A 24076-nucleotide genomic window follows, 5' to 3' on the forward strand; every position below is an offset into this window, starting at 1 on the left:
CTAAGGCAAGATACTGGACTCTTTATGATATCTGCTTCAGACTTCGGGACCTGGAAGGCATCAGTAAATCTCTGAAGTACTACAAAGACTCCTACAGCAGTCTAAATGACTGGGTCAGAGAGATGGAGGCTGCTCAGCTCAAGACCCAGGAGAACCAGCCAGAGGACAGCAAGGCGCTCGCTGAGCTGCTCAACCAACAGAAGGTCCTTGTTGCAGAAATGGAACATAAGCAGAGCAGAATTGATGAATGCCAAAAGTACTCAGAGCAGTACTCATCTGGCGCTAAAGTAAGTTATCTCTGTAACAGTTTTGACCTGATATGATATGTCTGCATGAAGAGCACTTGAACACCAGCGTAATATTCCATAATCTGTTGACAGGATTATGAGCTACAGCTGATGACCTACAGAGCAATGGTTGACTCACAGCACAAGTCCCCGCTCAAGAGACGGAGGATGCAGAACTCAGCTGATGCCATCGTTCAGGAGGTTAGAATGGAACAGTAGTAAACTAGGTGCTGAGTGTGTTGTGTGTGCTAAAGAAAGTGACCCTTGTTTTCCACCCTCACCTCAGTTCATGGACCTCCGAACTCGCTACACGGCCGTAGTCACCTCCATGACGCAGTATGTAAAGTTTGCCAGTGAGACGTTGAAGAGAACAGAAGGCGAAGAGGTAGGGGATTGGTGAAATATCAGATTTACAATGCGCAAATCGCTGTGCATACTTTGAACTGCCTTTTTTCCCCCCTCACATTATTGTGTTAAGAGGGTTTGCTCCCAGCCATATTGAATTAACAGGAACCTCACCTTTAAAGCCATAAATATGATGCTTCAACTCAAAGGGTTTATTTCTCTTCACTGCTGTGTGTCATTCATTCAGCGCTGATGAATGTAGATGTTTTGCTTTGTTCAAGACAAATCATGTGATATGGTGTCGTATGCAGCTGTAATTTTGATACAAAGAGCCATTATTTTGTATCATTGCTGGTGATGGTGACTTCTCTTTGGAGGAAGAAGCTGTCTCCTCTCTCTCATTGAATCTGAAACATTCTCTCATGGTGGCATTTCTTTGGGACAATTAACAACACTGCAACAATCCTTACTTTGGTAAGCATGTTAAAATAACCATACCATAAACACAACTTTCACTTTATTTCAATGTTAAAGGAAAACTACACCCAAAGACCCATCTTTTGGTATTTGTTTCATTAGTCCATTGTTGATTGTTTTTCATGTCAGCGATCAAGTTTCCAAGATATGTAACTTACAAAATACAAAAATGTTACACACTGCAACATGCATCATACAGGCCATATTTCAGTATTTTGAAAGTTACATATCTTGAAAACTTGATTGCTGACATGCAAAACATTTTGGGACTATATCAACAATGGACTAATGAAACAAATACCAAAATAGTGTTTTTGGGTGGAGTTTTCCTTTTAAGTATGAGGTAGTGCATGACTTTTTATTTTTTGCATTGTAGAATAGGAAAGAATCAGAAAAGACAGAGTACCTCACCTGGACAGAGAGCTGGGAGCTCCAAAAGGTAGCAGGGGAGGAGGTGATTGGACAGCTTCAGCAGCAGGTACAAGAACTGGAGACCTCATTGGCTGACAGAACAACCCAGTTGACCGGTCTACAGAGAGAGGTAAAGACGCAAAAAAGTACCATAGAGGACCTTACCCTCCAGAAGTCTAAGGCCGAGAATGAGGCTCAGCAGTACTGTGCAGAACTAGACATGGTTGTGAAGAGCAAAGCAGCCATTGAGCAAGAGTTAAGTAACGCACGACAGCTGGTCCAGCAGTCAGAGGCCAAACGGTCTACTCTTGAGGAGAGTCTTCGTATGCTGAAGATGAACATCGAGGAGAGCACCCTGGCCCGGAAGAAACTGGAGGACCACTTGAAGAGGAAGAACAGCGACGTTCAGGATCTTGAGGAGCGCAATCGCACACTGCAGAGGATGCAACATTCCTCTTCCACCAACAGCATCCAGACGATCCATGCAGAGGTGGAGGCAGAAGTCCTGCAACAGAAACAGGAGCTGGCCATGGCGAGGAAAACAGCCGAGACCGAAATCAAGACACTTAAGTCAGAGCTGAACTCTGTGCTGGTGCATAAAAAGATAGCAGAGGAAAACGCACAACAATTCAAAGAGCTTTTGGACGATGCCAATACCAGGTTGAAGAAACTTCAGCTGGACATGGAATCGGATAGAAGCAGCATGAGACAAAAGTCAGAGGAGCTCAGACAGGAATCTTCGGAGCTGAGAAAATCAATCCATGTCTTTCAAGAGCAAATTAAATCTCTCCAGAAGGATAAGTCTTTACTGGAGCAGAAAGTTATTTTCCACATGACAGAGGTTGAAGGCCTGAAAAAACAGTTAAAGCTCAACCAAGGAAAACTGCTCCAGAGGAACTCCAGGGAACAGGAGAGTAGTCACAGGATGCAATGTTTAGAGGAAGAGCTGGCCTCCAAACAGGCTGAGACAGACCAGTTGATGTTCAAGATCAATGAACTGACGAGAATGAATGTGTCATTAGACAATGAGGTCATAAATCTTAAGGTCAGTGTGGAGTCATTACAACGAGAAAAATCATTCTCTGAACAAAAGGTAAAATCATTGAAAAGTGAGAGTGAGAACTGGAAACAACAGCTTCAAAAAACCAAGGAAGAATCCAACATAAAGACAAGATCTGAACAGGATGTACAACTCAAATCTAAAAACCTGGAAGCAGAACTTCAGAAAGGTGGAATGGTGGTTGTGCAACTGCAGAAAAAAGTAGATGAACTTAAGAAGGTCAACATGGAGATGGAAGTCAACATGCAGAAGATGAGAGCTCAACTCGAGAAGATCACCATGGAAACTGAAATCAAAGACCAGCAAATCAACATATTAAAGTCTCAGGTGGATGGCACCAAATCTCAGGTGAAAGTCATTGAGGAGGAGCTTTTAAAGAAATCTCAGATGTCGCAGGAGCTTCAGATCAAACTGAGGGACTACAATGAGGAGGTGAAAAGAACAGCTGAACTCCAGCAGAAAAACAAAGCTATCAGCTTGAACCTCAACAACTATGAGAAGGAAATCATGAATCTGAAGTCTGAGCTTAGCTCTGTTGGCACTGAGAGGAATTTGGCCAATAACAAAGTCCAAGAGCAAAAGGGTGAAGTGAATGATCTGAACATCAAACTGAAGAAGGCAATGGCAGAGCTGCAGAATGAGTCAAATGAGGGCCAGAGGTATCTGGCTAAAGTAAAGGCATTGGAGGGGGAGCTTTTGCAATGCAAGCAGAGTATGAAAGGAATCACTGGCAGTTCTGAAATAATGACAGCAAGTATGAAACAGGAAATCATTGCCCTTCAAAGAGACAAGACAATGGCTGACCATAAACTGGTTACCTTGAAAGCAGAACTCGAGGAAATGAGGTCTGCCCTGAGAAGCACAAAAGATGAATTAATTAAAGTAAACCAGGAAGGGACAATCAGCCAGTCTAAAGTCAAAGAGTTTGAGGAAGCTCTTCAGAAGAGTAGGTTGACAATAAAAGAAATGACTGCCAGCTCTGACAAATCCTCATCAAGTTTCAAACAGGAAATCACTGTTCTTCAGAGGGAGAGAAGCGCAGCCCAAGAGAAAACCATTTTGTTGGCATCTGATCTCACCATGCTCAAGGGAAAGCTGGAAGAAGCCCAAAAGGAGGTCAAACAAAAGCAAACAGAAAGTTCAGCCCTGCAGCTGAGGTCACAGATGCTGAAAGACCAACTTGAGAACTGTCAGCGGATGGTGGAGGAAATGACAGTGAATATGAAGCAGGAAACTAGTGCCCTTCAAAAGGACAAGACAATGGCTCACCAAAAACTGGTTACCTTGGAAGCAGAACTTGAAGATATGAGTTCTGCCCTGAGAAGAACAAAAGATGAATTAATTCAAGTGACCCAGGAAGTGAAAATCAGCCAGTCTAAAGTCAAAGAGTTCGAGGCAGATCTTCAGAAGAGTAGGTTGACAATGAAAGAAATGACTGCCAGCTCTGACAAATCCTCATCAAGCTTCAAACAGGAAATCACTGTTCTTCAGAGGGACAGAAGCGCAGCCCAAGAGAAAATCAGTTCATTGGAATTTGACCTCACCATGCTCAAGGCAAAGTTTGAACAATCCCAAGAGGAGGTCAAGCGAAAGCAAACGGAAGGTTCAGCCCTGCTGCTGAAGTCTCAGAAGCTGGAAGACCAACTTAAGAACGGTCAGCGGATGCTGGAGGAAATTACAATGAATATGAAGCAGGAAACTAGTGCCCTTCAAAAGGACAAGACAATAGCTGACCAGAAAATGGTTACCTTGGAAGGAGAACTTGAGGAGTTGAATTCTGCCCTGAGAAAAACAAACTATGAATTAATTAATGTGACCCAGGAAGGGAAAATCAGCCAGTCTAAAGTCAAAGAGTTCGATGCAGATCTTCAGAAGAGTAGGTTGAAAATGAAAGAAATCATTGCCGACTCAAACAAATCCTCATCAAGTTTCAAACAGGAAATCACTGTCCTTCAGCGGGAGAGAAGTGCAGCCCAAGAGAAAATCCTTTCATTGGCATCTGACCTCACCGTGCTCAAGGGAAAGCTGGAAGAAGCCGAAAAGGAGGTCAAGCGAAAGCAAACGGAAAGTTCAGCACTCCAGCTGAGGTCCCAGAAGCTGGAAGATCAACTTGAGAACTGTCAGCGGATGCTGGAGGAAAAGACAGTGAATATGAAGCAGGAAAATAGTGCCCGTCAAAAGGACAAGGCAATGGCTGACCAAAAACGGGTTACCTTGGAAGCAGAACTCGAGGAGAGGAATTCTGCCCTGAGAAGAACGAAAGATGAATTAATTAATGTGACCCAGGAAGGGAAAATCAGCCAGTCTAAAGTCAAAGAGTTCGAGGCAGATCTTCAGAAGAGTAGGTTGAAAATGAAAGAAATCATTGCCGACTCAAACAAATCCTCATCAAGTTTCAAACAGGAAATCACTGTCCTTCAGCGGGAGAGAAGTGCAGCCCAAGAGAAAATCCTTTCATTGGCATCTGACCTCACCGTGCTCAAGGGAAAGCTGGAAGAAGCCCAAAAGGAGGTCAAGCGAAAGCAAACGGAATGTTCAGCCCTCCAGCTGAGGTCCCAGAAGCTGGAAGATCAACTTGAGAACTGTCAGCGGATGTTGGAGGAAAAGACAGTGAATATGAAGCAGGAAACGAGTGCCCTTCAACAGGACAAGGCAATGGCTGACCAAAAATGGGTTACCTTGGAAGCAGAACTCGAGGAGAGGAATTCTGCCCTGAGAAGAACGAAAGATGAATTAATTAAAGTGACCCAGGAAGGGAAAATCAGCCAGTCTAAAGTCAAAAAGTTTGAGGCAGATCTTCAGAAGAGTATGCTGACAATAAAAGAAATCACCGCCAGCTCTGACAAATCCTCATCAACTTTCAAACAGGAAATCAATGTTCTTCAGAGGGAGAGAAACGCAGCCCAAGAGAAAACCCTTTCGTTGGCATCTGACCTTACCATGCTCAAGGGAAAGCTGGAAGAAGCCCAAAAGGAGGTAAAGCGCAAGCAAACGGAAAGTTCAGCACTCCAGCTGAGGTCCCAGAAGCTAGAGGACGAACTTGAAAACTGTAAGCAGATGCTGGAGGAAAAGACAGTGAATATGAAGCAGGAAAATAGTGCCCTTCAAAAGGACAAGGCAATGGCTGACCAAAAACTGGTTACCTTGGTAGCAGAACTTGAGGAGAGGAATTCTGCCCTGAGAAGAACAAAAGATGAATTAATTAAAGTGACCCAGGAAGGGAAAATCAGCCAGTCTAAAATCAAAATGTTTGAAGCAGACCTTCAGAAGAGTATGTTGAAAATGAAAGAAATCACTGCCAGTTCTGACAAATCCTCATCAACTTTCAAACAGGAAATCAATGTCCTTCAGAGGGAGAGAAGCGCAGCCCAAGAGAAAACCCTTTCGTTGTTGTCTGATCTCACCATGCTCCAGGGAAAGCTGGAACAAGCCCAAAAAGAGGTCAAGCGAAAGCAAACGGAAAGTTCAGCACTCCAACTGAGGTCCCGGAAGCTAGAGGACGAACTTGAGAACTGTAAGCAGATGCTGGAGGAAAAGACAGTGAGTATGAAGCAGGAAAATAATGCCCTTCAAAAGGACAAGGCAATGGCTGACCAAAAACTGGTTACCTTGGAAGCAGAACTTGAGGAGAGGAATTCTGCCCTGAGAAGAACAAAAGATGAATTAATTAAAGTGACCCAGGAAGGGAAAATCAGCCAGTCTAAAATCAAAATGTTTGAAGCAGACCTTCAGAAGAGTATGTTGAAAATGAAAGAAATCACTGCCAGTTCTGACAAATCCTCATCAACTTTCAAACAGGAAATCAATGTCCTTCAGAGGGAGAGAAGCGCAGCCCAAGAGAAAACCCTTTCGTTGGTGTCTGATCTCACCATGCTCCAGGGAAAGCTGGAACAAGCCCAACAGGAGGTCAAGCGAAAGCAAACGGAAAGTTCAGCACTCCAGGTGAGATCCCGGAAGCTAGAGGACGAACTTGAGAAATGTAAGCAGATGCTGGAGGAAAAGACAGTGAATATGAAGCAGGAAAATAGTGCCCTTCAAAAGGACAAGGCAATGGCTGACCAAAAACTGGTTACCTTGGAAGCAGAACTTGAGGAGAGGAATTCTGCCCTGAGAAGAACAAAAGATGGATTAATTAAAGTGACCCAGGAAGGGAAAATCAGCCAGTCTAAAATCAAAATGTTTGAAGCAGACCTTCAGAAGAGTATGTTGAAAATGAAAGAAATCACTGCCAGTTCTGACAAATCCTCATCAACTTTCAAACAGGAAATCAATGTCCTTCAGAGGGAGAGAAGCGCAGCCCAAGAGAAAACCCTTTCGTTGTTGTCTGATCTCACCATGCTCCAGGGAAAGCTGGAACAAGCCCAAAAAGAGGTCAAGCGAAAGCAAACGGAAAGTTCAGCACTCCAACTGAGGTCCCAGAAGCTAGAGGACGAACTTGAGAACTGTAAGCAGATGCTGGAGGAAAAGACAGTGAGTATGAAGCAGGAAAATAATGCCCTTCAAAAGGACAAGGCAATGGCTGACCAAAAACTGGTTACCTTGGAAGCAGAACTTGAGGAGAGGAATTCTGCCCTGAGAAGAACAAAAGATGAATTAATTAAAGTGACCCAGGAAGGGAAAATCAGCCAGTCTAAAATCAAAATGTTTGAAGCAGACCTTCAGAAGAGTATGTTGAAAATGAAAGAAATCACTGCCAGTTCTGACAAATCCTCATCAACTTTCAAACAGGAAATCAATGTCCTTCAGAGGGAGAGAAGCGCAGCCCAAGAGAAAACCCTTTCGTTGGTGTCTGATCTCACCATGCTCCAGGGAAAGCTGGAACAAGCCCAACAGGAGGTCAAGCGAAAGCAAACGGAAAGTTCAGCACTCCAGGTGAGATCCCGGAAGCTAGAGGACGAACTTGAGAAATGTAAGCAGATGCTGGAGGAAAAGACAGTGAATATGAAGCAGGAAAATAGTGCCCTTCAAAAGGACAAGGCAATGGCTGACCAAAAACTGGTTACCTTGGAAGCAGAACTTGAGGAGAGGAATTCTGCCCTGAGAAGAACAAAAGATGAATTAATTAAAGTGACCCAGGAAGGGAAAATCAGCCAGTCTAAAATCAAAATGTTTGAAGCAGACCTTCAGAAGAGTATGTTGAAAATGAAAGAAATCACTGCCAGTTCTGACAAATCCTCATCAACTTTCAAACAGGAAATCAATGTCCTTCAGAGGGAGAGAAGCGCAGCCCAAGAGAAAACCCTTTCGTTGGTGTCTGATCTCACCATGCTCCAGGGAAAGCTGGAACAAGCCCAACAGGAGGTCAAGCGAAAGCAAACGGAAAGTTCAGCACTCCAGGTGAGATCCCGGAAGCTAGAGGACGAACTTGAGAAATGTAAGCAGATGCTGGAGGAAAAGAGAGTGAATATGAAGCAGGAAAATAGTGCCCTTCAAAAGGACAAGGCAATGGCTGACCAAAAACTGGTTACCTTGGAAGCAGAACTTGAGGAGAGGAATTCTGCCCTGAGAAGAACAAAAGATGAATTAATTAAAGTGACCCAGGAAGGGAAAATCAGCCAGTCTAAAATCAAAATGTTTGAAGCAGACCTTCAGAAGAGTATGTTGAAAATGAAAGAAATCACTGCCAGTTCTGACAAATCCTCATCAACTTTCAAACAGGAAATCACTGTCCTTCAGAGGGAGAGAAGCACAGCCCAAGAGAAAACCCTTTCGTTGGCGTCTGACCTCACCATGCTGAAAGGAAAGCTGGAAGAAGCCGAAGAGGAGGTCAAGCGAAAGCAAATGGAATGTTCAGCCCTGCAGCTGAAGTCCCAGAAACTGGAAGACCAACTTGAGAACTGTCAGCGGATGCTGGAGGAAAAGACATTGAATATGAAGCTAGAAACCAGTGCCATTCATAAGGACAAGACAATGGCTGACCAAAAACTGGTTACTTTGGTGGCAGAACTCAAGGAGATGAGTTCTGCCCTGAGAAGAACAAAAGATGAATTAATTAAAGTGACCCAGGAAGGGAAAATCAGCCAGTCTAAAGTCAAAGGGTTTGAGGCAGATCTTCAGAAGAGTAAGTTGAAAATGAAAGAAATCACTGCCAGCTCTGACAAATCCTCATCAAGTTTCAAACAGGAAATCACTGTTCTTCAGAGGGAGAGAAGCGCAGCCCAAGAGAAAACCCTTTCATTGGCATCTGACCTCACCCTGCTCAAGGGAAAGCTGGAAGAAGCCGAAGAGGAGGTAAAGCGAAAGCAAACGGAAAGTACAGCACTCCAGCTGAGGTCCCAGAAGCTGGAAGATCAACTTGAGAACTGTCAGCGGATGCTGGAGGAAAAGACAGTGAATGTGAAGCAGGAAACTAGTGCCCTTCAAAAGGACAAGACAATGGCTCAACAAAAACTGGTTACTTTGGGAGCAGAACTCAAGGAGATGAGTTCTGCCCTGAGAAGAACAAAAGATGAATTAATTAAAGTGACCCAGCAAGGGAAAATCAGCCAGTCTAAAGTCAAAGAGCTTGAGGCAGATCTTCAGAAGAGTAAGTTGAAAATGAAAGAAATCACTGCCAGCTCTGACAAATCCTCATCAAGTTTCAAACAGGAAATCACTGTTCTTCAGAGGGAGAGAAGCACAGCCCAAGAGAAAATCCTTTCGTTGGCATCTGATCTCACCATGCTCAAGGGAAAGCTGGAACAAGCCCAAAAGGAGGTCAAGCGAAAGCAAACGGAAAGTTTAGCGCTGGAGCTGAAGTCCCAGAAGCTGGAAGACCAACTTGAGAACTGTCAGCGGATGCTGGAGGATAATACTCTGAATGTGAAGCAGGAAACTAGTGCCCTTCAAAAGCACCAGACAGTAGCTGACCAAAAACTGGTTACTTTGGAAGCAGAACTCGAAGAAAGGAATTCTGCCCTGAGAAGAACAAAAGATGAATTAATTAAAGTGACCCATGAAGGGAAGATCAGCCAGTCTAAAGTCAAAGAGTTCGAGGCAGATCTTCAGAAGAGTAGGTTGAAAATGAAAGAAATCACCACCAGCTTTGACAAATCCTCATCAACTTTCAAACAGGAAATCAATGTCCTTCAGAGGGAGAGATGTATAGCCCAAGAGAAAACCCTTTCGTTGGCATCGGACCTCACCATGCTCAAGGGAAAGCTGGAAGAAGCCGAAGAAGAGGTCAAGCGAAAGCAAACCGAAAGTTCTGCCCTGCAGCTGAAGTCCCAGAAGCTGGAAGACCAACTTGAGAACTGTCAGCGGATGCTGGAGGAAAAGACATTGAATATGAAGCAGGAATCTAGTGCCCTTCAAAAGGACAAGACAATGGCTCACCAAAAATGGGTTACTTTGGAAGCAGAACTCGTGGAGATGAGTTCTGCCCTGAGAAGAACAAAAGATGAGTTAATTAAAGTGACCCAACAAGGGAAAATCAGCCAGTCTAAAGTCAAAGAGTTTGAAGCAGATCTTCAGAAGAGTAGGTTGAAAATGAAAGAAATCACTGCCAGCTCTGACAAATCCTCATCAACTTTCAAACAGGAAATTACTGTCCTTCAGAGGGAGAGAAGCGCAGCCCAAGAGAGAACCCTTTCGTTGGCATCTGACCTCACCATGCTCAAAGCAAGGCTGGAAGAAGCCGAAGAGGAGGTCAAGCGAAAGCAAACGGAATGTTCAGCCCTGCTGCTGAAGTCCCAGAAGCTCGAAATCCAGCTTGAGAACTGTCAGCGGATGCTGGAGGAAAATACAGTTAATATGAAGCAGGATACTAGTGCCCTTCAAAAGGACAAGATCATTTCTCACCAAAAATGGGTTACTTTGGAAGCAGAACTCGTGGAGATGAGTTCTGCCCTGAGAAGAACAAAAGATGAATTAATTAAAGTGACCCAGGAAGGGAAAATCAGCCAGTCTAAAGTCAAAGAGTTTGAGGCAGATCTTCAGAAGAGTATGCTAACAATAAAAGAAATCACCGCCAGCTCTGACAAATCTTCATCAAGTTTCAAACAGGAAATCAATGTCCTTCAGAGGGAGAGAAGTGTAGCCAAAGAGAAAACCCTTTCGTTGGCATCTGATCTCACCATTCTCAAGGGACAGCTGGAACAAGCCCAAAAGGAGGTCAAGCGAAAGCAAACGGAAAGTTCAGCCCTGCTGCTGAAGTCCCAGAAGCTGGAAGACCAACTTGAGAACTGTAAGGGGATGCTGGAGGACTTGAAAAGCAAACTTGAACTGCAAAAGCAGGGATATGAGAGACAGCTGCAGTTAGTGCAGATGGAAACGAGTCAAATGCATGCATTGCAGGAGTCTCATATCAAACTGGAATTGGAGCAGAAATCCAGAGAACATTCACACAGTACAGAATTAGCAGAGAATAACACCAAGTTTTTCCAGCAAGAAATGACACAGTTGAAAACATTAAATGAGAGCACTTTAAAGTTAAAGCAGGATGATCTACAACAAATAAATGAGCTACGTATTAAAATGGATCAAGCGAAAAATGAGAGAACTACTATTAGCCATGACCTGATGAAAGCAAAATCTCAAATTGCTCAATTAGAAACAGAGAAAATACAACTTAACTCTAGCATTACTCAGCTGAAAAACATTCATAAGGAAAACTCAAAAGAGGTCACAAAGCTCAAACACATGTTGACAGACAGTGAGCAGAAACTAAGAGTAAAGGAAAAGGAAGCAAGATCCCTCAACGAGCAGGTTGTTTCCTATGGCAAGGAGGTCAGAGGTCTTCAAGAAAAAGTCTTGAAGCTGGAGGTCACGATTAAGACTGAACATAGGACTGTAAAGGAAGTGGAGACTGCAAGTCAAACCAAAACATTCAATGAGAGCACTTTGAAATTAAAGCAGGAAGCTCAACAACAATTAGACAAGGTTTGTATTAAAATGGAGCAAGTACAAAATGAGAGAACCACTATTAGCCATGACCTGCTGAAAGCAAAATCTCAAATTGCTCAATTAGATAGAGAGAAAATGCAACTTAACTCTAGCATTACTCAGCTGCAAAACATTCAGAAGGAAAATTCAAAAGAGATCACAAAGCTCAAACAAATGTTGACAGACAGTGAGCAGAAACTAGGAATAAAGGAAAAGGAAGCAAGATCCCTCAACGAGCAGGTTGTTTCCTATGCTAAGGAGGTCAGAGGTCTTCAGGAAAAGGTCTTGAAGCTGGAGGTCACGATTAAGACTGAACGTAGGACTCTAAAGGAAGTGGAGACTACAAGTCATAACAATCATAAGTGTGACAAAGACAATGAAGTTACCAAACTGAAGACTGAGCTTTTGTTAACACAGAAAATGGTGTCATCATATGAAGAGGCAAACCGCAATCTGGAGGAGGAGCTTATCAAAATAAAACTGTCCTCAGAGGTATATATCCATGACTATAATATATATTTTTTTACATTCATCAAAAACTTGCATAGTATTTGTAAAAAATAAACAAGACACAATTGAAATGCGTATTTGTATGACAAATTAATAATAATAGTAATGATAAATGATCTCAAGGTATTTTCTATATCTAATGATTATTCACATCTTATGCCAACAGATTGCAACAGCGGAGAAAGACAAAGTACTGGAAAAACTGCAAAGAGTGAAGAGAGGCAAAATGGAAATTGTCAGCAATCAAAGCACTTTACAGAATCAAACAAATTATTCTACTGTGCAGGCTACAACAGTCCAGCAAAAACAGTCTCAGAATTTGATTGCTAAGAACCAAAGTCAAAAAACGGAAGCGATGGCAATAACAAAAAAGTTAGTGTCTCTGGATGGTCAGGCAGGGGAAAGTCCAAATGTTACAAGCACCACTAACACAAGCTCATATAATGTCAAAGACATGTCATCCAAAGCATCTCATTCTGCCTCTATGTCAAAAGAAAGTAGTTTGAAGCAGAGTGAGACAACAACCCATCCTTTTTCCCCAAAGCTCCAAGGACCCAGAGGCAGTATCAGTATCAGGAAGTTGATCAAAACCAAGTTTTTGGATAGAGAAACCTTGCAGAAATTAGAAACTGGCCTTGTCACATTAGAAGAGGTCCAAGCATCACTCGTTCAGTTCATCGGCAAACCCACTGCTATTGCCGGAATCTACTTGGAGTCGAGCAAGAAAAAGATATCCTTCTTGGAGGCTGCAGAGAAAGGCCTTTTAGCTAAGACATATGCTATTGAGTATATGGAGGCACAGGCTGCAACTGGCTGTGTTATAGATCCTTTAACTGGACAAACTCTCTCGGTTCAAGCTGCTCTGGAGAACGGCGTTGTTGGGTTAGATCTGAAAGACAAACTGATGGATGCTGAAAAAGCAGCCACTGGTTATGTCCATGGCAGTAAAACACTGTCTGTATTTCAGGCCATGGAGGAAAGGATTGTTGACAGGCTCAAAGGAAAGAAGATCATTGAGGCCCAGATAGCTACTGGAGGATTAGTTCACCCAGTGATTGGTGTTAGGGTGCCCCTTAACATGGCTCTTGATCAGGGTCTTTTGAACAAAGCTACCCTACAGAGTCTGTACGACCCAGTCAGCAACCCCAAAGGCTTCCACAAACCTGATTCAGGACAGAAGGCCTACTACTGTGAACTGCTGAAAACTTGTTTGTATGACACAGATGGTGGTGTCTATCTCCTGCCTTTTGGTGAGAAGAATCTCTCCAGTTTCTCCTTCTCCAGTTGTCACAGAGTATCAGTCATCAACAGTGCTTCTGGTATGGAAATGTCCACATACCAAGCCTTTAAGGGCAACCACATCGATAAGTTGACCTACCTGTTTCTGTCTCAGCAGGACAGTGAATGGCAGGAAAAGTCCACTGTCGATGTCAACGAAAGCCCTTTACACGTCATCACAGATCTCAAAAGTGGACGGCAGCTTTGCATCGAAACTGCCTTAGATCGGAAGTTCCTTGAAATGACAGAACTGGTAAGTTATCGGAGTGGGCTCATTAGCGTCTACGAGCTGGCAGACCTTATCCTTTCGAGAATGGTAGTTGTTCCGGACGCTAACAGCCCGTTGGCTGGTCTGTGGGATGTCACTCAGAAGAGAAGGGTGACCATTCTCCAGGGACATCAGCAGAGCCTTATCGATAGACTCACTGCACTGAGGCTGCTGGAGGCCCAGGCTTGCACCGGGGGCATCTGTGACCCTGCTTCTGGGGAGAAAGCCACAGTCACCGAGGCTCTGCGAAGAGGTCTCCTAGACGAGACGTTTGCCCGCCAGCTCCAACAGTGTGAGCAAGCCTACTATGGCATCATCCATCCCCAGACAGCAAAGACCTTGAGTGTAGCTCAGGCCATTCAGGAGAACCTGTTCCCCAAAGACGTGGGTCTTCGATGCCTGGAATTCCAGCTCCTGACTGGAGGACTGATCAACCCAGAGACTCATGATAGAATCTCACTGGATGAGGCTGTTCAGAGTTTCCTGGTTGACAAAGCCACTGCCTTATTCCTGAAAGATGAGAAGTCTTACCCCAGAACCCTCACCTGCCCAAAGACGAAGAGGAAAATCTCATTCATGGATGCCCTGGAAAAGGGTGTCTATGACGGCCACACCGGGCTCAGGCTACTGGAGACGACAAAGGTTCTTAGTGTTGGGGCTAAGTCGTCTTTCCAATATTTATGGACCTATCGTCACATTTGAGTGAACAGTATTTGGTTCTCCATGGCTTGTAAATAGGGAAAACAGAATATTTGATTGACACAGCAAAGCCTGACTTAATCAAGTTCTTGGAATGAAATGTTCTACACTTAAAATAAGAAATAATTAATTACGTGTGAATTTTATTTGACTTGGAATTATATGAATGTTAATTAAATTATGAATATGGAGTTCATTAAATCAGGGTTGAATTATGCTTTTAGCATGATGTGTAAAGTCAATGATAAACAATTACAGTTTTCTATCGCCAACTGTCATAACACGTAAACATCATGATCCACATGGCAATAAACTTCATAAATCAAACACTGATTTGTATGTTGTAAGCTTAAACTGTTCATTGTCCAAATAGAGGTCAGAAATATGGCTGGGGGTCTCCTTAGAGGTTTATCTGTTGTTGAATGTCTGCATAACCTCATTTCCTGATTTAAAAACTCTGATCCTAACCACCTTTTTGAAATTCTTTCCTCAAATCCTAGAGATCTGTTGATGAGGAGAAGAAAGAGCATGGTGATAAAGTTAGCAAGCTGTTAGGTTGGATGACCAGTGTGAAACCTGGCCAGAGCAAAGATGGTAAAGCCAGCACAGAGGCCTCTAGTAAGCCCCAGGTAAATACTGTGTGCAAACATGCATTTACTGTTACTTTACGGTTTAATTTCCTGTATATTTCTTGTTTGCCTATTGTCATTGTATACAGTATATCATTATGCCCACAATTATGTGTGTATAACCTGTCATGCAAAAATTGCATTTTATATACTGATGGTTGTGCTCAATTTCAAGAATATGCAATAAAATCAAAAAGTCGCACAACCTTTCACTGTTACTGTATGTGCCTAGTTCTAATAAAGACAATGCTTTTGATACTCTCTAATTATTTCTTTACCCTATTACAAATATGTGATATAAGTATGGGTCAATCCCTTACATCTGAATATGAGCAGAAAGTTATTTTCCCCAAGTTTGAATCATTAGCCCACGGTCTCTGTCGTCCTTGTGACTCCTCAGGGCCTTTGTAATTATACCCATAACTCACGATATAAACAAAGATGACACAGTTACATAAGCATTCTAGTATTTCAATATAACATGATTATAAATACCCCCTACTCCTTGAACATGTTATTATATTTAATATGCAAGGACTGAACATTTTGCACCATTAACACTTTTTATATGGATTTAAATGAAAAGCCATTTTTCTGCATACAATTATTAAATGGTCTTTAAATTGAAAAGCATTACAATGTGGATGCACAGTTCTTCTTAGAAAATGATCTTATGATCAGGGTGAGTTTTTCATGAACATTTGACCTGCGAGGAAAAAGTCTGCGCCCCAGTCGGACTTGCTTTGACCTGGTTTCTCCTGGTCAGGTTCATGTAGTCAGGAAAAACTCTAGGCACTAGTTATTTTAAGTGATAACTATATGATAAGAAAATAAAAACAAATCAAATAAATATTTCTGTGCAAATCAAATGAATGAAAATCAGGAACTGGATATCTGAGTTTAATATATAGCACAAACCCAACTCAGATACTTTTTGTGAAAAGTCAGTGTATATTATTGTGACAAATATGATGCTACAAAGTGGCATATCGAGTGATCAGAATAAACAGTAAGATGTATATACATGTATAAGGTATACCCATTGTTATTTCAGGTTTCAATGGAAGAAATGGTAACAAAGAAGGAGCAAATTGCAGAAGCACTGAGAACTACACAGCTGATGCTAACTAAACACAGTGACAAGTGAGTTGAATTATCATAACATATGATAGTGAGGTTTTTAAGGCTGACATTTTCATTCATGTCCCTCTGCACTGTAAATTATTTCAATTATATTTTGTATGCCTTAAATTATTTAATGATATGATTATGATAAGAGAACTAAAATGCCTCTGATGTCCTGAGTTGCAGAATGACTGAGGATGAGAAGCAGGAAGCCAAGGAGCAGCTGAAATCCCTCCACCAGGCCTACAGTGATCTCTCCCAGCAGTGTTCTGATCAGACGCCATCTACCGAGCAGGTTAGATAGATACTGGACTTTATCTCTGAACCACTGGATGGGAGTTTACAGTGTGGTGTGAGAAATTATGCACAAGTGCCACCTACTGTTCAACTGCATGACTAACCCTTTTTCCCATAATGGACTCTGGCATGGTGTGATAGGTTTCCTCTTGTGCCATATTCATTGTCATCTTAAACACACTATGTTGACTTGTAAGGGAAAGTAGGTTTCTCAAGAGAAGGGAAAGTAGGTTTTTCTTCAAAACCCAATGAAACTGAGTATGCTGTAAACATGCTTCTATTTCTAGGAGCATGAGTGTTTCATGTCACCCAGCCTCATTCTGACTTTTCACAGCCATCATTGAAACCAAGCTTTGGTGATCTCCTTTTCATTCTTACAGGTGGTCACCAACAACCAAATATAACAGCCTTGTTGTGTTGTGTCTAACTTGCTCTCTTGTTTTGCAAGATACTGAGTATTCTGTTCCCAGATGCATGCCAGCCTTTAGTGTGTCTACTTCTTCTTGCTGTTGAATCACACTGACACAGCCTTGCACTTTTGCATATGAACTGTTAACATTCACATGCTTGTCTGAGGGGTGAGTAAATGTTTCACCTTTCTTTGGAATACAGTATAAATTATGACAATTTGTCAATAATAAATCAACTATATGATTTGTATCATAACATTTTGGATTTTACAATTTTGTTGTTGAATATGTCTGCTCATGCTTAATTTATTTTTCCACAGGCGTTTCAGACCATTGAGGGGGTACTCGAAGTTGGAAGTGTAGAGGTCTACTCTGTGTTTAGCTCTGTTCAGAGCGGCCTGATCGACCATAACACTGGGCTCTGTCTCCTGGAGGCTCAGCTCATCACCTCTGGCCTCGTTCTGCCTCAGTTAAGGATGTGTCTGGAGCTGGACGATGCTTTACATCACAACCTCATTGACGAGCCCACCTGGAAGCAGCTCAGAGAGCTCAACGAAGCCAACCAGTGTATCCTGAGCCCGGCGTTCTCCTCAGAACCTCTCCCTGTGATAGCAGCGGTTAGAGAGGGGGCCATCTCTGAGCCCCTGGCCATGAAGGTTATAGAGATCCAGCTGGCTACAGGTGGGTTGAGGGTGTCCTACACGGGCGATATACTGACCCTGGAGAGGGCCTTTCAGTTTGGCCTGATCCCTGCCCCTCTGTACGTCAAGCTCTTGGAAAGACAGGACACATGGAAGGACCTGATCAACCCCAGCACGGCAGAGAAGGTCTCGCTCACCCAGCTGGTGCAGAGGAGCGTGGCTGATGTGGAGACTGGACTGCGACTGCTGCCGGTGAAGAAAAGCCACAATGGAAACATGGAGTTGACATCTGGGAGGGAGATTAGTGTATTTAGTGCGGTTCATGAGGGCTTGATTGACAGACAGACCACGATGAGGCTGCTGGGGGCTCAGCTGTTTGCAGGTGGTATCTTCAACCCCAAAACAGGCCGTAAGCTCACCGTAGAGGAAGCCCTGTCAGAAGGCTTGATCGATCAAGGCACTGCCACTGGGATACTGAGCCAGCAGGCCCAAAATGGAGGCATAGTGAACCCTCAGAATGGCAAAAGGCTATCGGTGGATGAGGCTGTTCAGTGTGATTTGATGAGCTCTAGCAGTGCACTCTTGGTGCTGGAGAAACAGAAGGGGTTCATGGGACTTTTATGGCCTCACTCTGGTGAAATCTTGACCGTGTCTACCTCTCTGCAGCATGAAATCATCACCAATCAGCTGGCATTCAAACTGCTCAGCAATAGACAGAAGATAGCTGCCCTTTACATAGCAGAAGACTCAGAGGTAATGGATATTAACTATGCTACTCAAAATGGTTTCATTGACACACATACAGCAGAGGTGTTGAAAACCATTGAAATACCAGATGTTTTTCCTGATGTTGATGACCTTAATGATAGATTTTCTAGCTGGCTGATGTTGAGGGAGCTTCAGATTGGAGGATCCCATCGCCCTACAGATGATATTGAGATTGATGATGAGACCATAAATGCCCCATCTCCCATCGAGGCAAAACAGTTATTTATCTCATACCTCATGATGAATAGTTACATGGATCCAAAATCCGGACAAAGGCTTTTAATATTCGATGGACAGTTGACTAAAATGGCTGAACTTTTAGTTAACATTTCAGTAGAGACATCTGAAAACCAGCTACAAAACACTGCACTTGGTGAGGCCACTTTTGTGGATATTTCTTTGAAAGAAGATATTTCTGAAGATTCAGAGATCTCGTTTGAAAGCAATACTGAGGATTTTGGATATTTGCACATTAACGAGGAAACAGATGGAACAATGAAAGACCATCATGCTTCCAGTTTCTTCAGGGAGGATAAGTCAAATTATAATCAATCTGACAATAAAGCCTTTTCTAATAATGTGTTTATGGTGCTAGCCCAAGATGGAACAGAGGAGTCTGCTTCAGCTATTGACTGTGTAAACAACACCACACAGCCGGATTCTGAAATAAGCATCTATCAAAATAACACAATGGGTATAAATCCCATTGGAATTGATGTAGAAACCTCAGATAATCAACCAAAAGAGACTTTCAATGGAATTTCAGCCACACAAACCTCTCCTAAATCGTGCTCGGTAAATGTCACAGACATTAGCTTGCTCTCAGGTGCACAGGTTGGAAAAAGGATGCTAGCGCAAGATTTCACAGAAGAGTTATCTGGCTCTGATAAGAATACCAGACAGCATGATTCTGATACAAGTGTTTTGTCTGATGGAATTTATCAAAAGAACGCAAGCCCATCATCCGTTGAAATTGGTTTAGAAACCTCAGATATAGCTTTATATAATCAACCAAAAGGAGAATCAGCCTCAGAAGCCATGTCAGAAAGCTCATCCCCTACTAAATCATGCTTAGTGAGTGGCAAAGACATGAGCTTGCTAGCACAACGTGTCACAGAGGAAGCATCTGTAGCTGTTCATTCTGAAATGAATGCCGGACAATATGATTCTAAAGCCAATGTTTTGTCTAATAGCATTTATCAAAAGAACAGACAGGGCACAAGCCCATTGTCATTTGAAATTGATGTAGAAACTTCAGAAATAGCTTCAGATCATCAAACAAAAGAGACTGTCAATGCCGTTTCAGCCACACAAACTGTATTGGAAAACTCAGCTCCTCCTAGATTGTGCTTAGTGAATGACACAGACATGAGCCTGTCATCAGGTGCCAAGGATTCCAGAAGGACAGTGGCACAAGGCCTCACAGTGGAAGCATCTGTAGAGGTTAGTTCTACCAGTACAAGCCTAGCACTAATTGAAATGAATTTAGAAACCTCTGAAATAGCTTCAGATAATCAACCAAAAGAGACAGCCAATGGAGGATCACCCACACAAACCATTTTGGCAAGCTCAACTCCTAGATCCTGCTCAGTGGATTCTGAAGCAAGTGTTTTTAAGAAGAAGAAAAAAAAGAAGAGAACAAACAACACAAGTCTAGTACCCTTTGACATTGATGTAGAAACCTCACATAAAGCTTCAGATATACCAACAGAGACTTTTAATGGAGGTTCAGCCACACAAACCATTTTGAAAAGCAGAACTCCTAGATCATGCTCTGTAAATGACACAGATATTAGCTTGCCCTCATGTGTACAGGACTCCAAGATGGCGCTAGTACAAGGTTTTACAGATAAATCGTCTAGCTCTGAAAATTATACCAGACAGCCTGATTCTGAAAGAAGTGTTTTGTGTGATAGCATCTATCTAAAGAACACTAACAACACAAGCCCAGAACCATTGGCGTTTGATTTAAAAACCTCCTCTTCAGATAATCAACCAAAAGAGACGTTCACTTTCAATGAAGGGTCAGCCACCCAAATCATTTTGGAAAGGTCAATCCACCAAAGATTGTGCACGGTGAATGACACAGACACAAGTTTCCCCTCAGCTGCGCAGAATTCCAAAAGCATGCCAGCAGAAAAGGAATATTCTAGCTCTGAAAATAATGTAGAACATTCCAAAAGGGAGATAGTGCACAGTTTCACAGACGAATCATCCATATCTATTGACTCTGAAAAGAATACCAGGCAGCATGCGTCTGAAATGTGTGTTTTGCCTGACAGAATCGATCAGAAAAACACAATGCGCACAGTCCCAACATCAATGAAAATTGACACCGGCCTGAACATGCCACCGGGTGCACAAGATTCCCCACAACGTCCCACAAATCCAATGACACCTGGCTGTGAGACAGACAAGAAAACAAAATCTGAATCATCTCCATTGTCCACTTTATTGGCAGACACCCTTGACACATCCACAGAGGTTCCATGCACTGAGGAAGAAGCATGGGACAATGAAGATGAGAGAGGCTTTGCGATCCACCTTCTCAGAGCCCAACTAGAGGAGGGTGGTATTTTGGACATCATCTCTGGGAAACGCTATGACCTTGATGCAGCTCTTGATAAGGGCCTTGTGGATGAGGAGACTGTGTTAGAAGTGCTGGCATTGCAGCTCCACAAGGGAGAGGTTTTAGGGGATGAGAGAAGCACAGTGGCAACCCTGAAAGAAGCTGTGTCTAGAGGCTCCATATCCTCCCAGATAGCCCTGCAGATCATGGAACAGCAGAGCCTGTTGGGTGGTGTATATGACTCCAAGTCTGGATGCACTATTCGTGTAAATGAAGCGCTGGATTCAGGGTTGATTGATGATGATTTGGCTGAAAAGATCCTTCACTCAGACCCAGTACACAACGCAATCATCGACCCTGATAGAAACTGCGTGCACAGGATTTCTTATTCCCAGAGTCTGTGCCTCATAGACAACAACGAGGCCGAGAATATACGTCAACATCAAACAGACAAAAAGGTGGCGGTTTTGGTTCTTGACGCCCCTGATGAGGATGTCAATGGGGAAGAAGGTAAAGAGAATAGGAATAGACATGCAGGGGAAGATGTGGATGCAGAAGGAAACAGAGAACAGAACTGCGATTCCCAGAAGTCCTTACTACCTTCGTTCACCATCAGTCATGGGGTATGTAGACAGATCCTATCACCTATCCTGTCAGATCAGGTAACAGGGGAATGTGTCATCCATCAACCTGACACATCATATTCATTAAGGGAAGATGGTTCCTCACAGGCCCCTACCAGTCCACTGTCAGACATGGTCCCTGGGTCTAGAAATTCCATCCACAATGACACGTTGTCAAACAGATCAAACTCTCTCAGTTTGAGCGATAGTGGAGATAGCGGAGCTCCTCAGGCCCAGGCTAAAGAGGTGAGACAGACAGAGGAAGATGGTAACAGTTCTCTGAGGAGAGACACGGATCTGTCCTGTGAGGCAATCGGCTTCACTCCGGGTGATGGGCAGCTGGGAGCAGGATACCGTGAGATAGTGGGGAACCAGACTGCCAGTCCTGTTCAGAGTGACTCGGGCGTGTCCTGCTCATCACATAGCGATCTGTTGTCTGATGAAAGGAAAATGGAGAATGTGTTGAACGCAGTTCAGCCGCCAGCTAGCCAGCTAGTCAATGAGTCAGATCAGAGAATAGATAGCTCATCACTGAGAGATTTGTCTAGCGATGTAACAAGCACAGCGTCCACAGTCGTGGGTGTCAATGTGGATAAAATGGTAATGAACAGTGATGGACTTCCATCGTTTAGCACTGTGCCACCTCAGCAACCGCTAGGGAAGTCAGATGGAGATATCAAGCCTACATCCTCTCAGAGCGGGTACAGTCAAAGTGAGCCCACAGGTCAAAAAAAGACTCCAGTGCAGTTGACTAACTCCTCTGATTTAGCTATTGTATCCAGTGTACTGATAATAGAAACACGCTGTGACAATAATGACAGCTACGATATCGGTGATCAAGAGCAGTTAGAAACTGCTCCCACTAAAGTAATATCTAGCAGAATTACCCCTGATCTGACACTGACTGATAAACATCTGTCAAATTCAAACGCTAATGTTAACGCTAAAGCTAATGACAGGGTTGAATCAAGCAGGGGTGATGACAGCAAACCATCCTCAGGGAGACAAGAAGATTCATCTGATGGTAGTGTCTCACAGATTACTGATCAAGCTGATTCACCCACTGTGTCCAAGTCATCACAGACAGGACAGACAGGTACTGACAAATGTAACTCAGTTGTGTCTGAGAAGTTGCCAGATACAAGTTTGTCATCAGCATCAGAAATGTTCCCAGGGTATCCATTAAAGGCAACAGAGCCAGGTATGAGATCAGTTGTTAAACAAGATAAATGTGGTGCAGTTGAGAATCATCCCCAGCCGATGGCTGCTATTGTTCAACCAGACTCTTCCTCCAATACCCCCTCAACATCAGAAATTACCTCACAGCATCTGGTAAAGGGTAAAGAGCCTGGCCTGGGGTCAGATCTTACACAGGATGGAAATAGGCAAAATCTATGCATTGGTGATGAGAATCATACCCATCTGATGACTGTTGATGTTCAACCAGACTTCATGACACCTGATAGTGTCCCACCACCTGTGTCGGCCATCTATAGTGCTCTAAGGTCCGGTTTAGGTGAGCTGGTGAGAATGAGAGTGGAGGGGGCAGATGTCGATGAATTACAAAAGGCTGAGACCCAAGCATTGGAGGGCATCATCAATCTGATACAGGACAATCCACAGTCCCATGGAAGAGTTTCTGGTGATTTTGGTGGTGAGACAGATGCAGCTCCTAGGCTTGTGAAAAGTAGTAGTCCAGATCTCCTCAGGGATCTGTTGACGCATGAGGCTCTCCGTTCAGGTAAAACTAGTCTGGATGGAGGGAAACCACCCCATGAAGAAACACCATCTGATATGACCCAGATTCAGTTTCAGCAGGTTCTTCAAAGTGTATCCTCAAGCCAAGACCCTGCCATGCTCAGAGATGTGATTGGAGCTTTGAGCAGTATTCTGGGGGGTGCTCCTGATGAGGACAGGCCACGCAACCTGGAGATCATCCAGGAGGATGGCTCGTCCGATGAGGCTGAAGGTGCCGTGGCAGATCCCATGGAAGGTCTTGACCTATATCAATCTACTGAGGTTGAAACCATTTCAGACACAGGCAATGCTGAAGCAGTTCAACCTACGGTCAGGGTAAGTTTTATGTTCGAAACTCATATAAATGCATATAAAATAACTACTACCCATGTATTTGACATGTATTTATTTAAAATGATTCATATATATTATGTATTTTATGTATTTTCTGCAACAGTACTCCACCCAGGATTATCTGGAGTGTGTTGGTAGACTTCAGGATCATGCAGATGTTCTAGTGGAGATCAGGAACGACTTGTCATCCAAGCAGGGCTCTCTGAGTAACAACATGGAGGAGTTACACAGTCAGCTGGAGGAATCTCAGGTTTGTATCACATACACTTAAATGCACCATAGAAAGGTTTGAATACATTATAATAACAATGCATCCCTGAAAGAATGTGGCACCTTCAGTACTTTCTAGCCACTTACATTTTTCTCTCTGTTTCTGAGTGTCCCCTCCTTGCATGAGCATCTGTTTCAACATTCACCCACTTCTGTTTTTAGTTGTTGGAAGCACATCTGTCTACACTGGCTAGCTTTCTAACCAGAGATCTGGACATAGCCAAGCAGCTGTTAAAGTCTGCTAATGAACTCATTCCCACGCATATCCACCAAGATCTGGCTTCAGCCTTTCGAGAATTGCAGCCAGCATTTGCAGACGTTTGCCAAATGTCTGCAGAAAGGAATTATGTTCTAACGCAGGCTATTGATAAAGGAAAGGTCAGTGTTTGTTTCTCATTGTTGTGATCGAGGAAATTATGTTACTGAACTGCAGTAAATACAAAGTAAATTAAATGA

General features: G+C 43.2%; 1 protein-coding gene across 27 annotated transcripts in view; it reads left to right on the top strand.

The window, feature by feature from the left end:
- Positions 1-24076, top strand: part of LOC106612695 (dystonin) — a 190862-nt gene that overhangs the window by 93628 nt on the left and 73158 nt on the right. For 26 of the 27 annotated variants that reach the window (XM_014214148.3, XM_014214222.3, XM_014214247.3 and 23 more), the window contains 9 exons: positions 41-287; positions 381-488; positions 574-672; positions 14698-14826; positions 15881-15969; positions 16138-16246; positions 16979-23332; positions 23454-23600; positions 23783-23998. In XM_014214148.3, coding sequence (XP_014069623.3) covers positions 41-287; positions 381-488; positions 574-672; positions 14698-14826; positions 15881-15969; positions 16138-16246; positions 16979-23332; positions 23454-23600; positions 23783-23998 — 7498 coding nt within the window. The remainder of the gene's footprint in view (positions 1-40; positions 288-380; positions 489-573; positions 673-14697; positions 14827-15880; positions 15970-16137; positions 16247-16978; positions 23333-23453; positions 23601-23782; positions 23999-24076) is intronic. The other variant, XM_014214265.3, reaches the window with a different exon arrangement.

Source organism: Salmo salar, chromosome 01 (assembly GCF_965601325.2).
Source record: "Salmo salar chromosome 01, fSalSal1, whole genome shotgun sequence".
Taxonomy (NCBI): domain Eukaryota; kingdom Metazoa; phylum Chordata; class Actinopteri; order Salmoniformes; family Salmonidae; genus Salmo; species Salmo salar.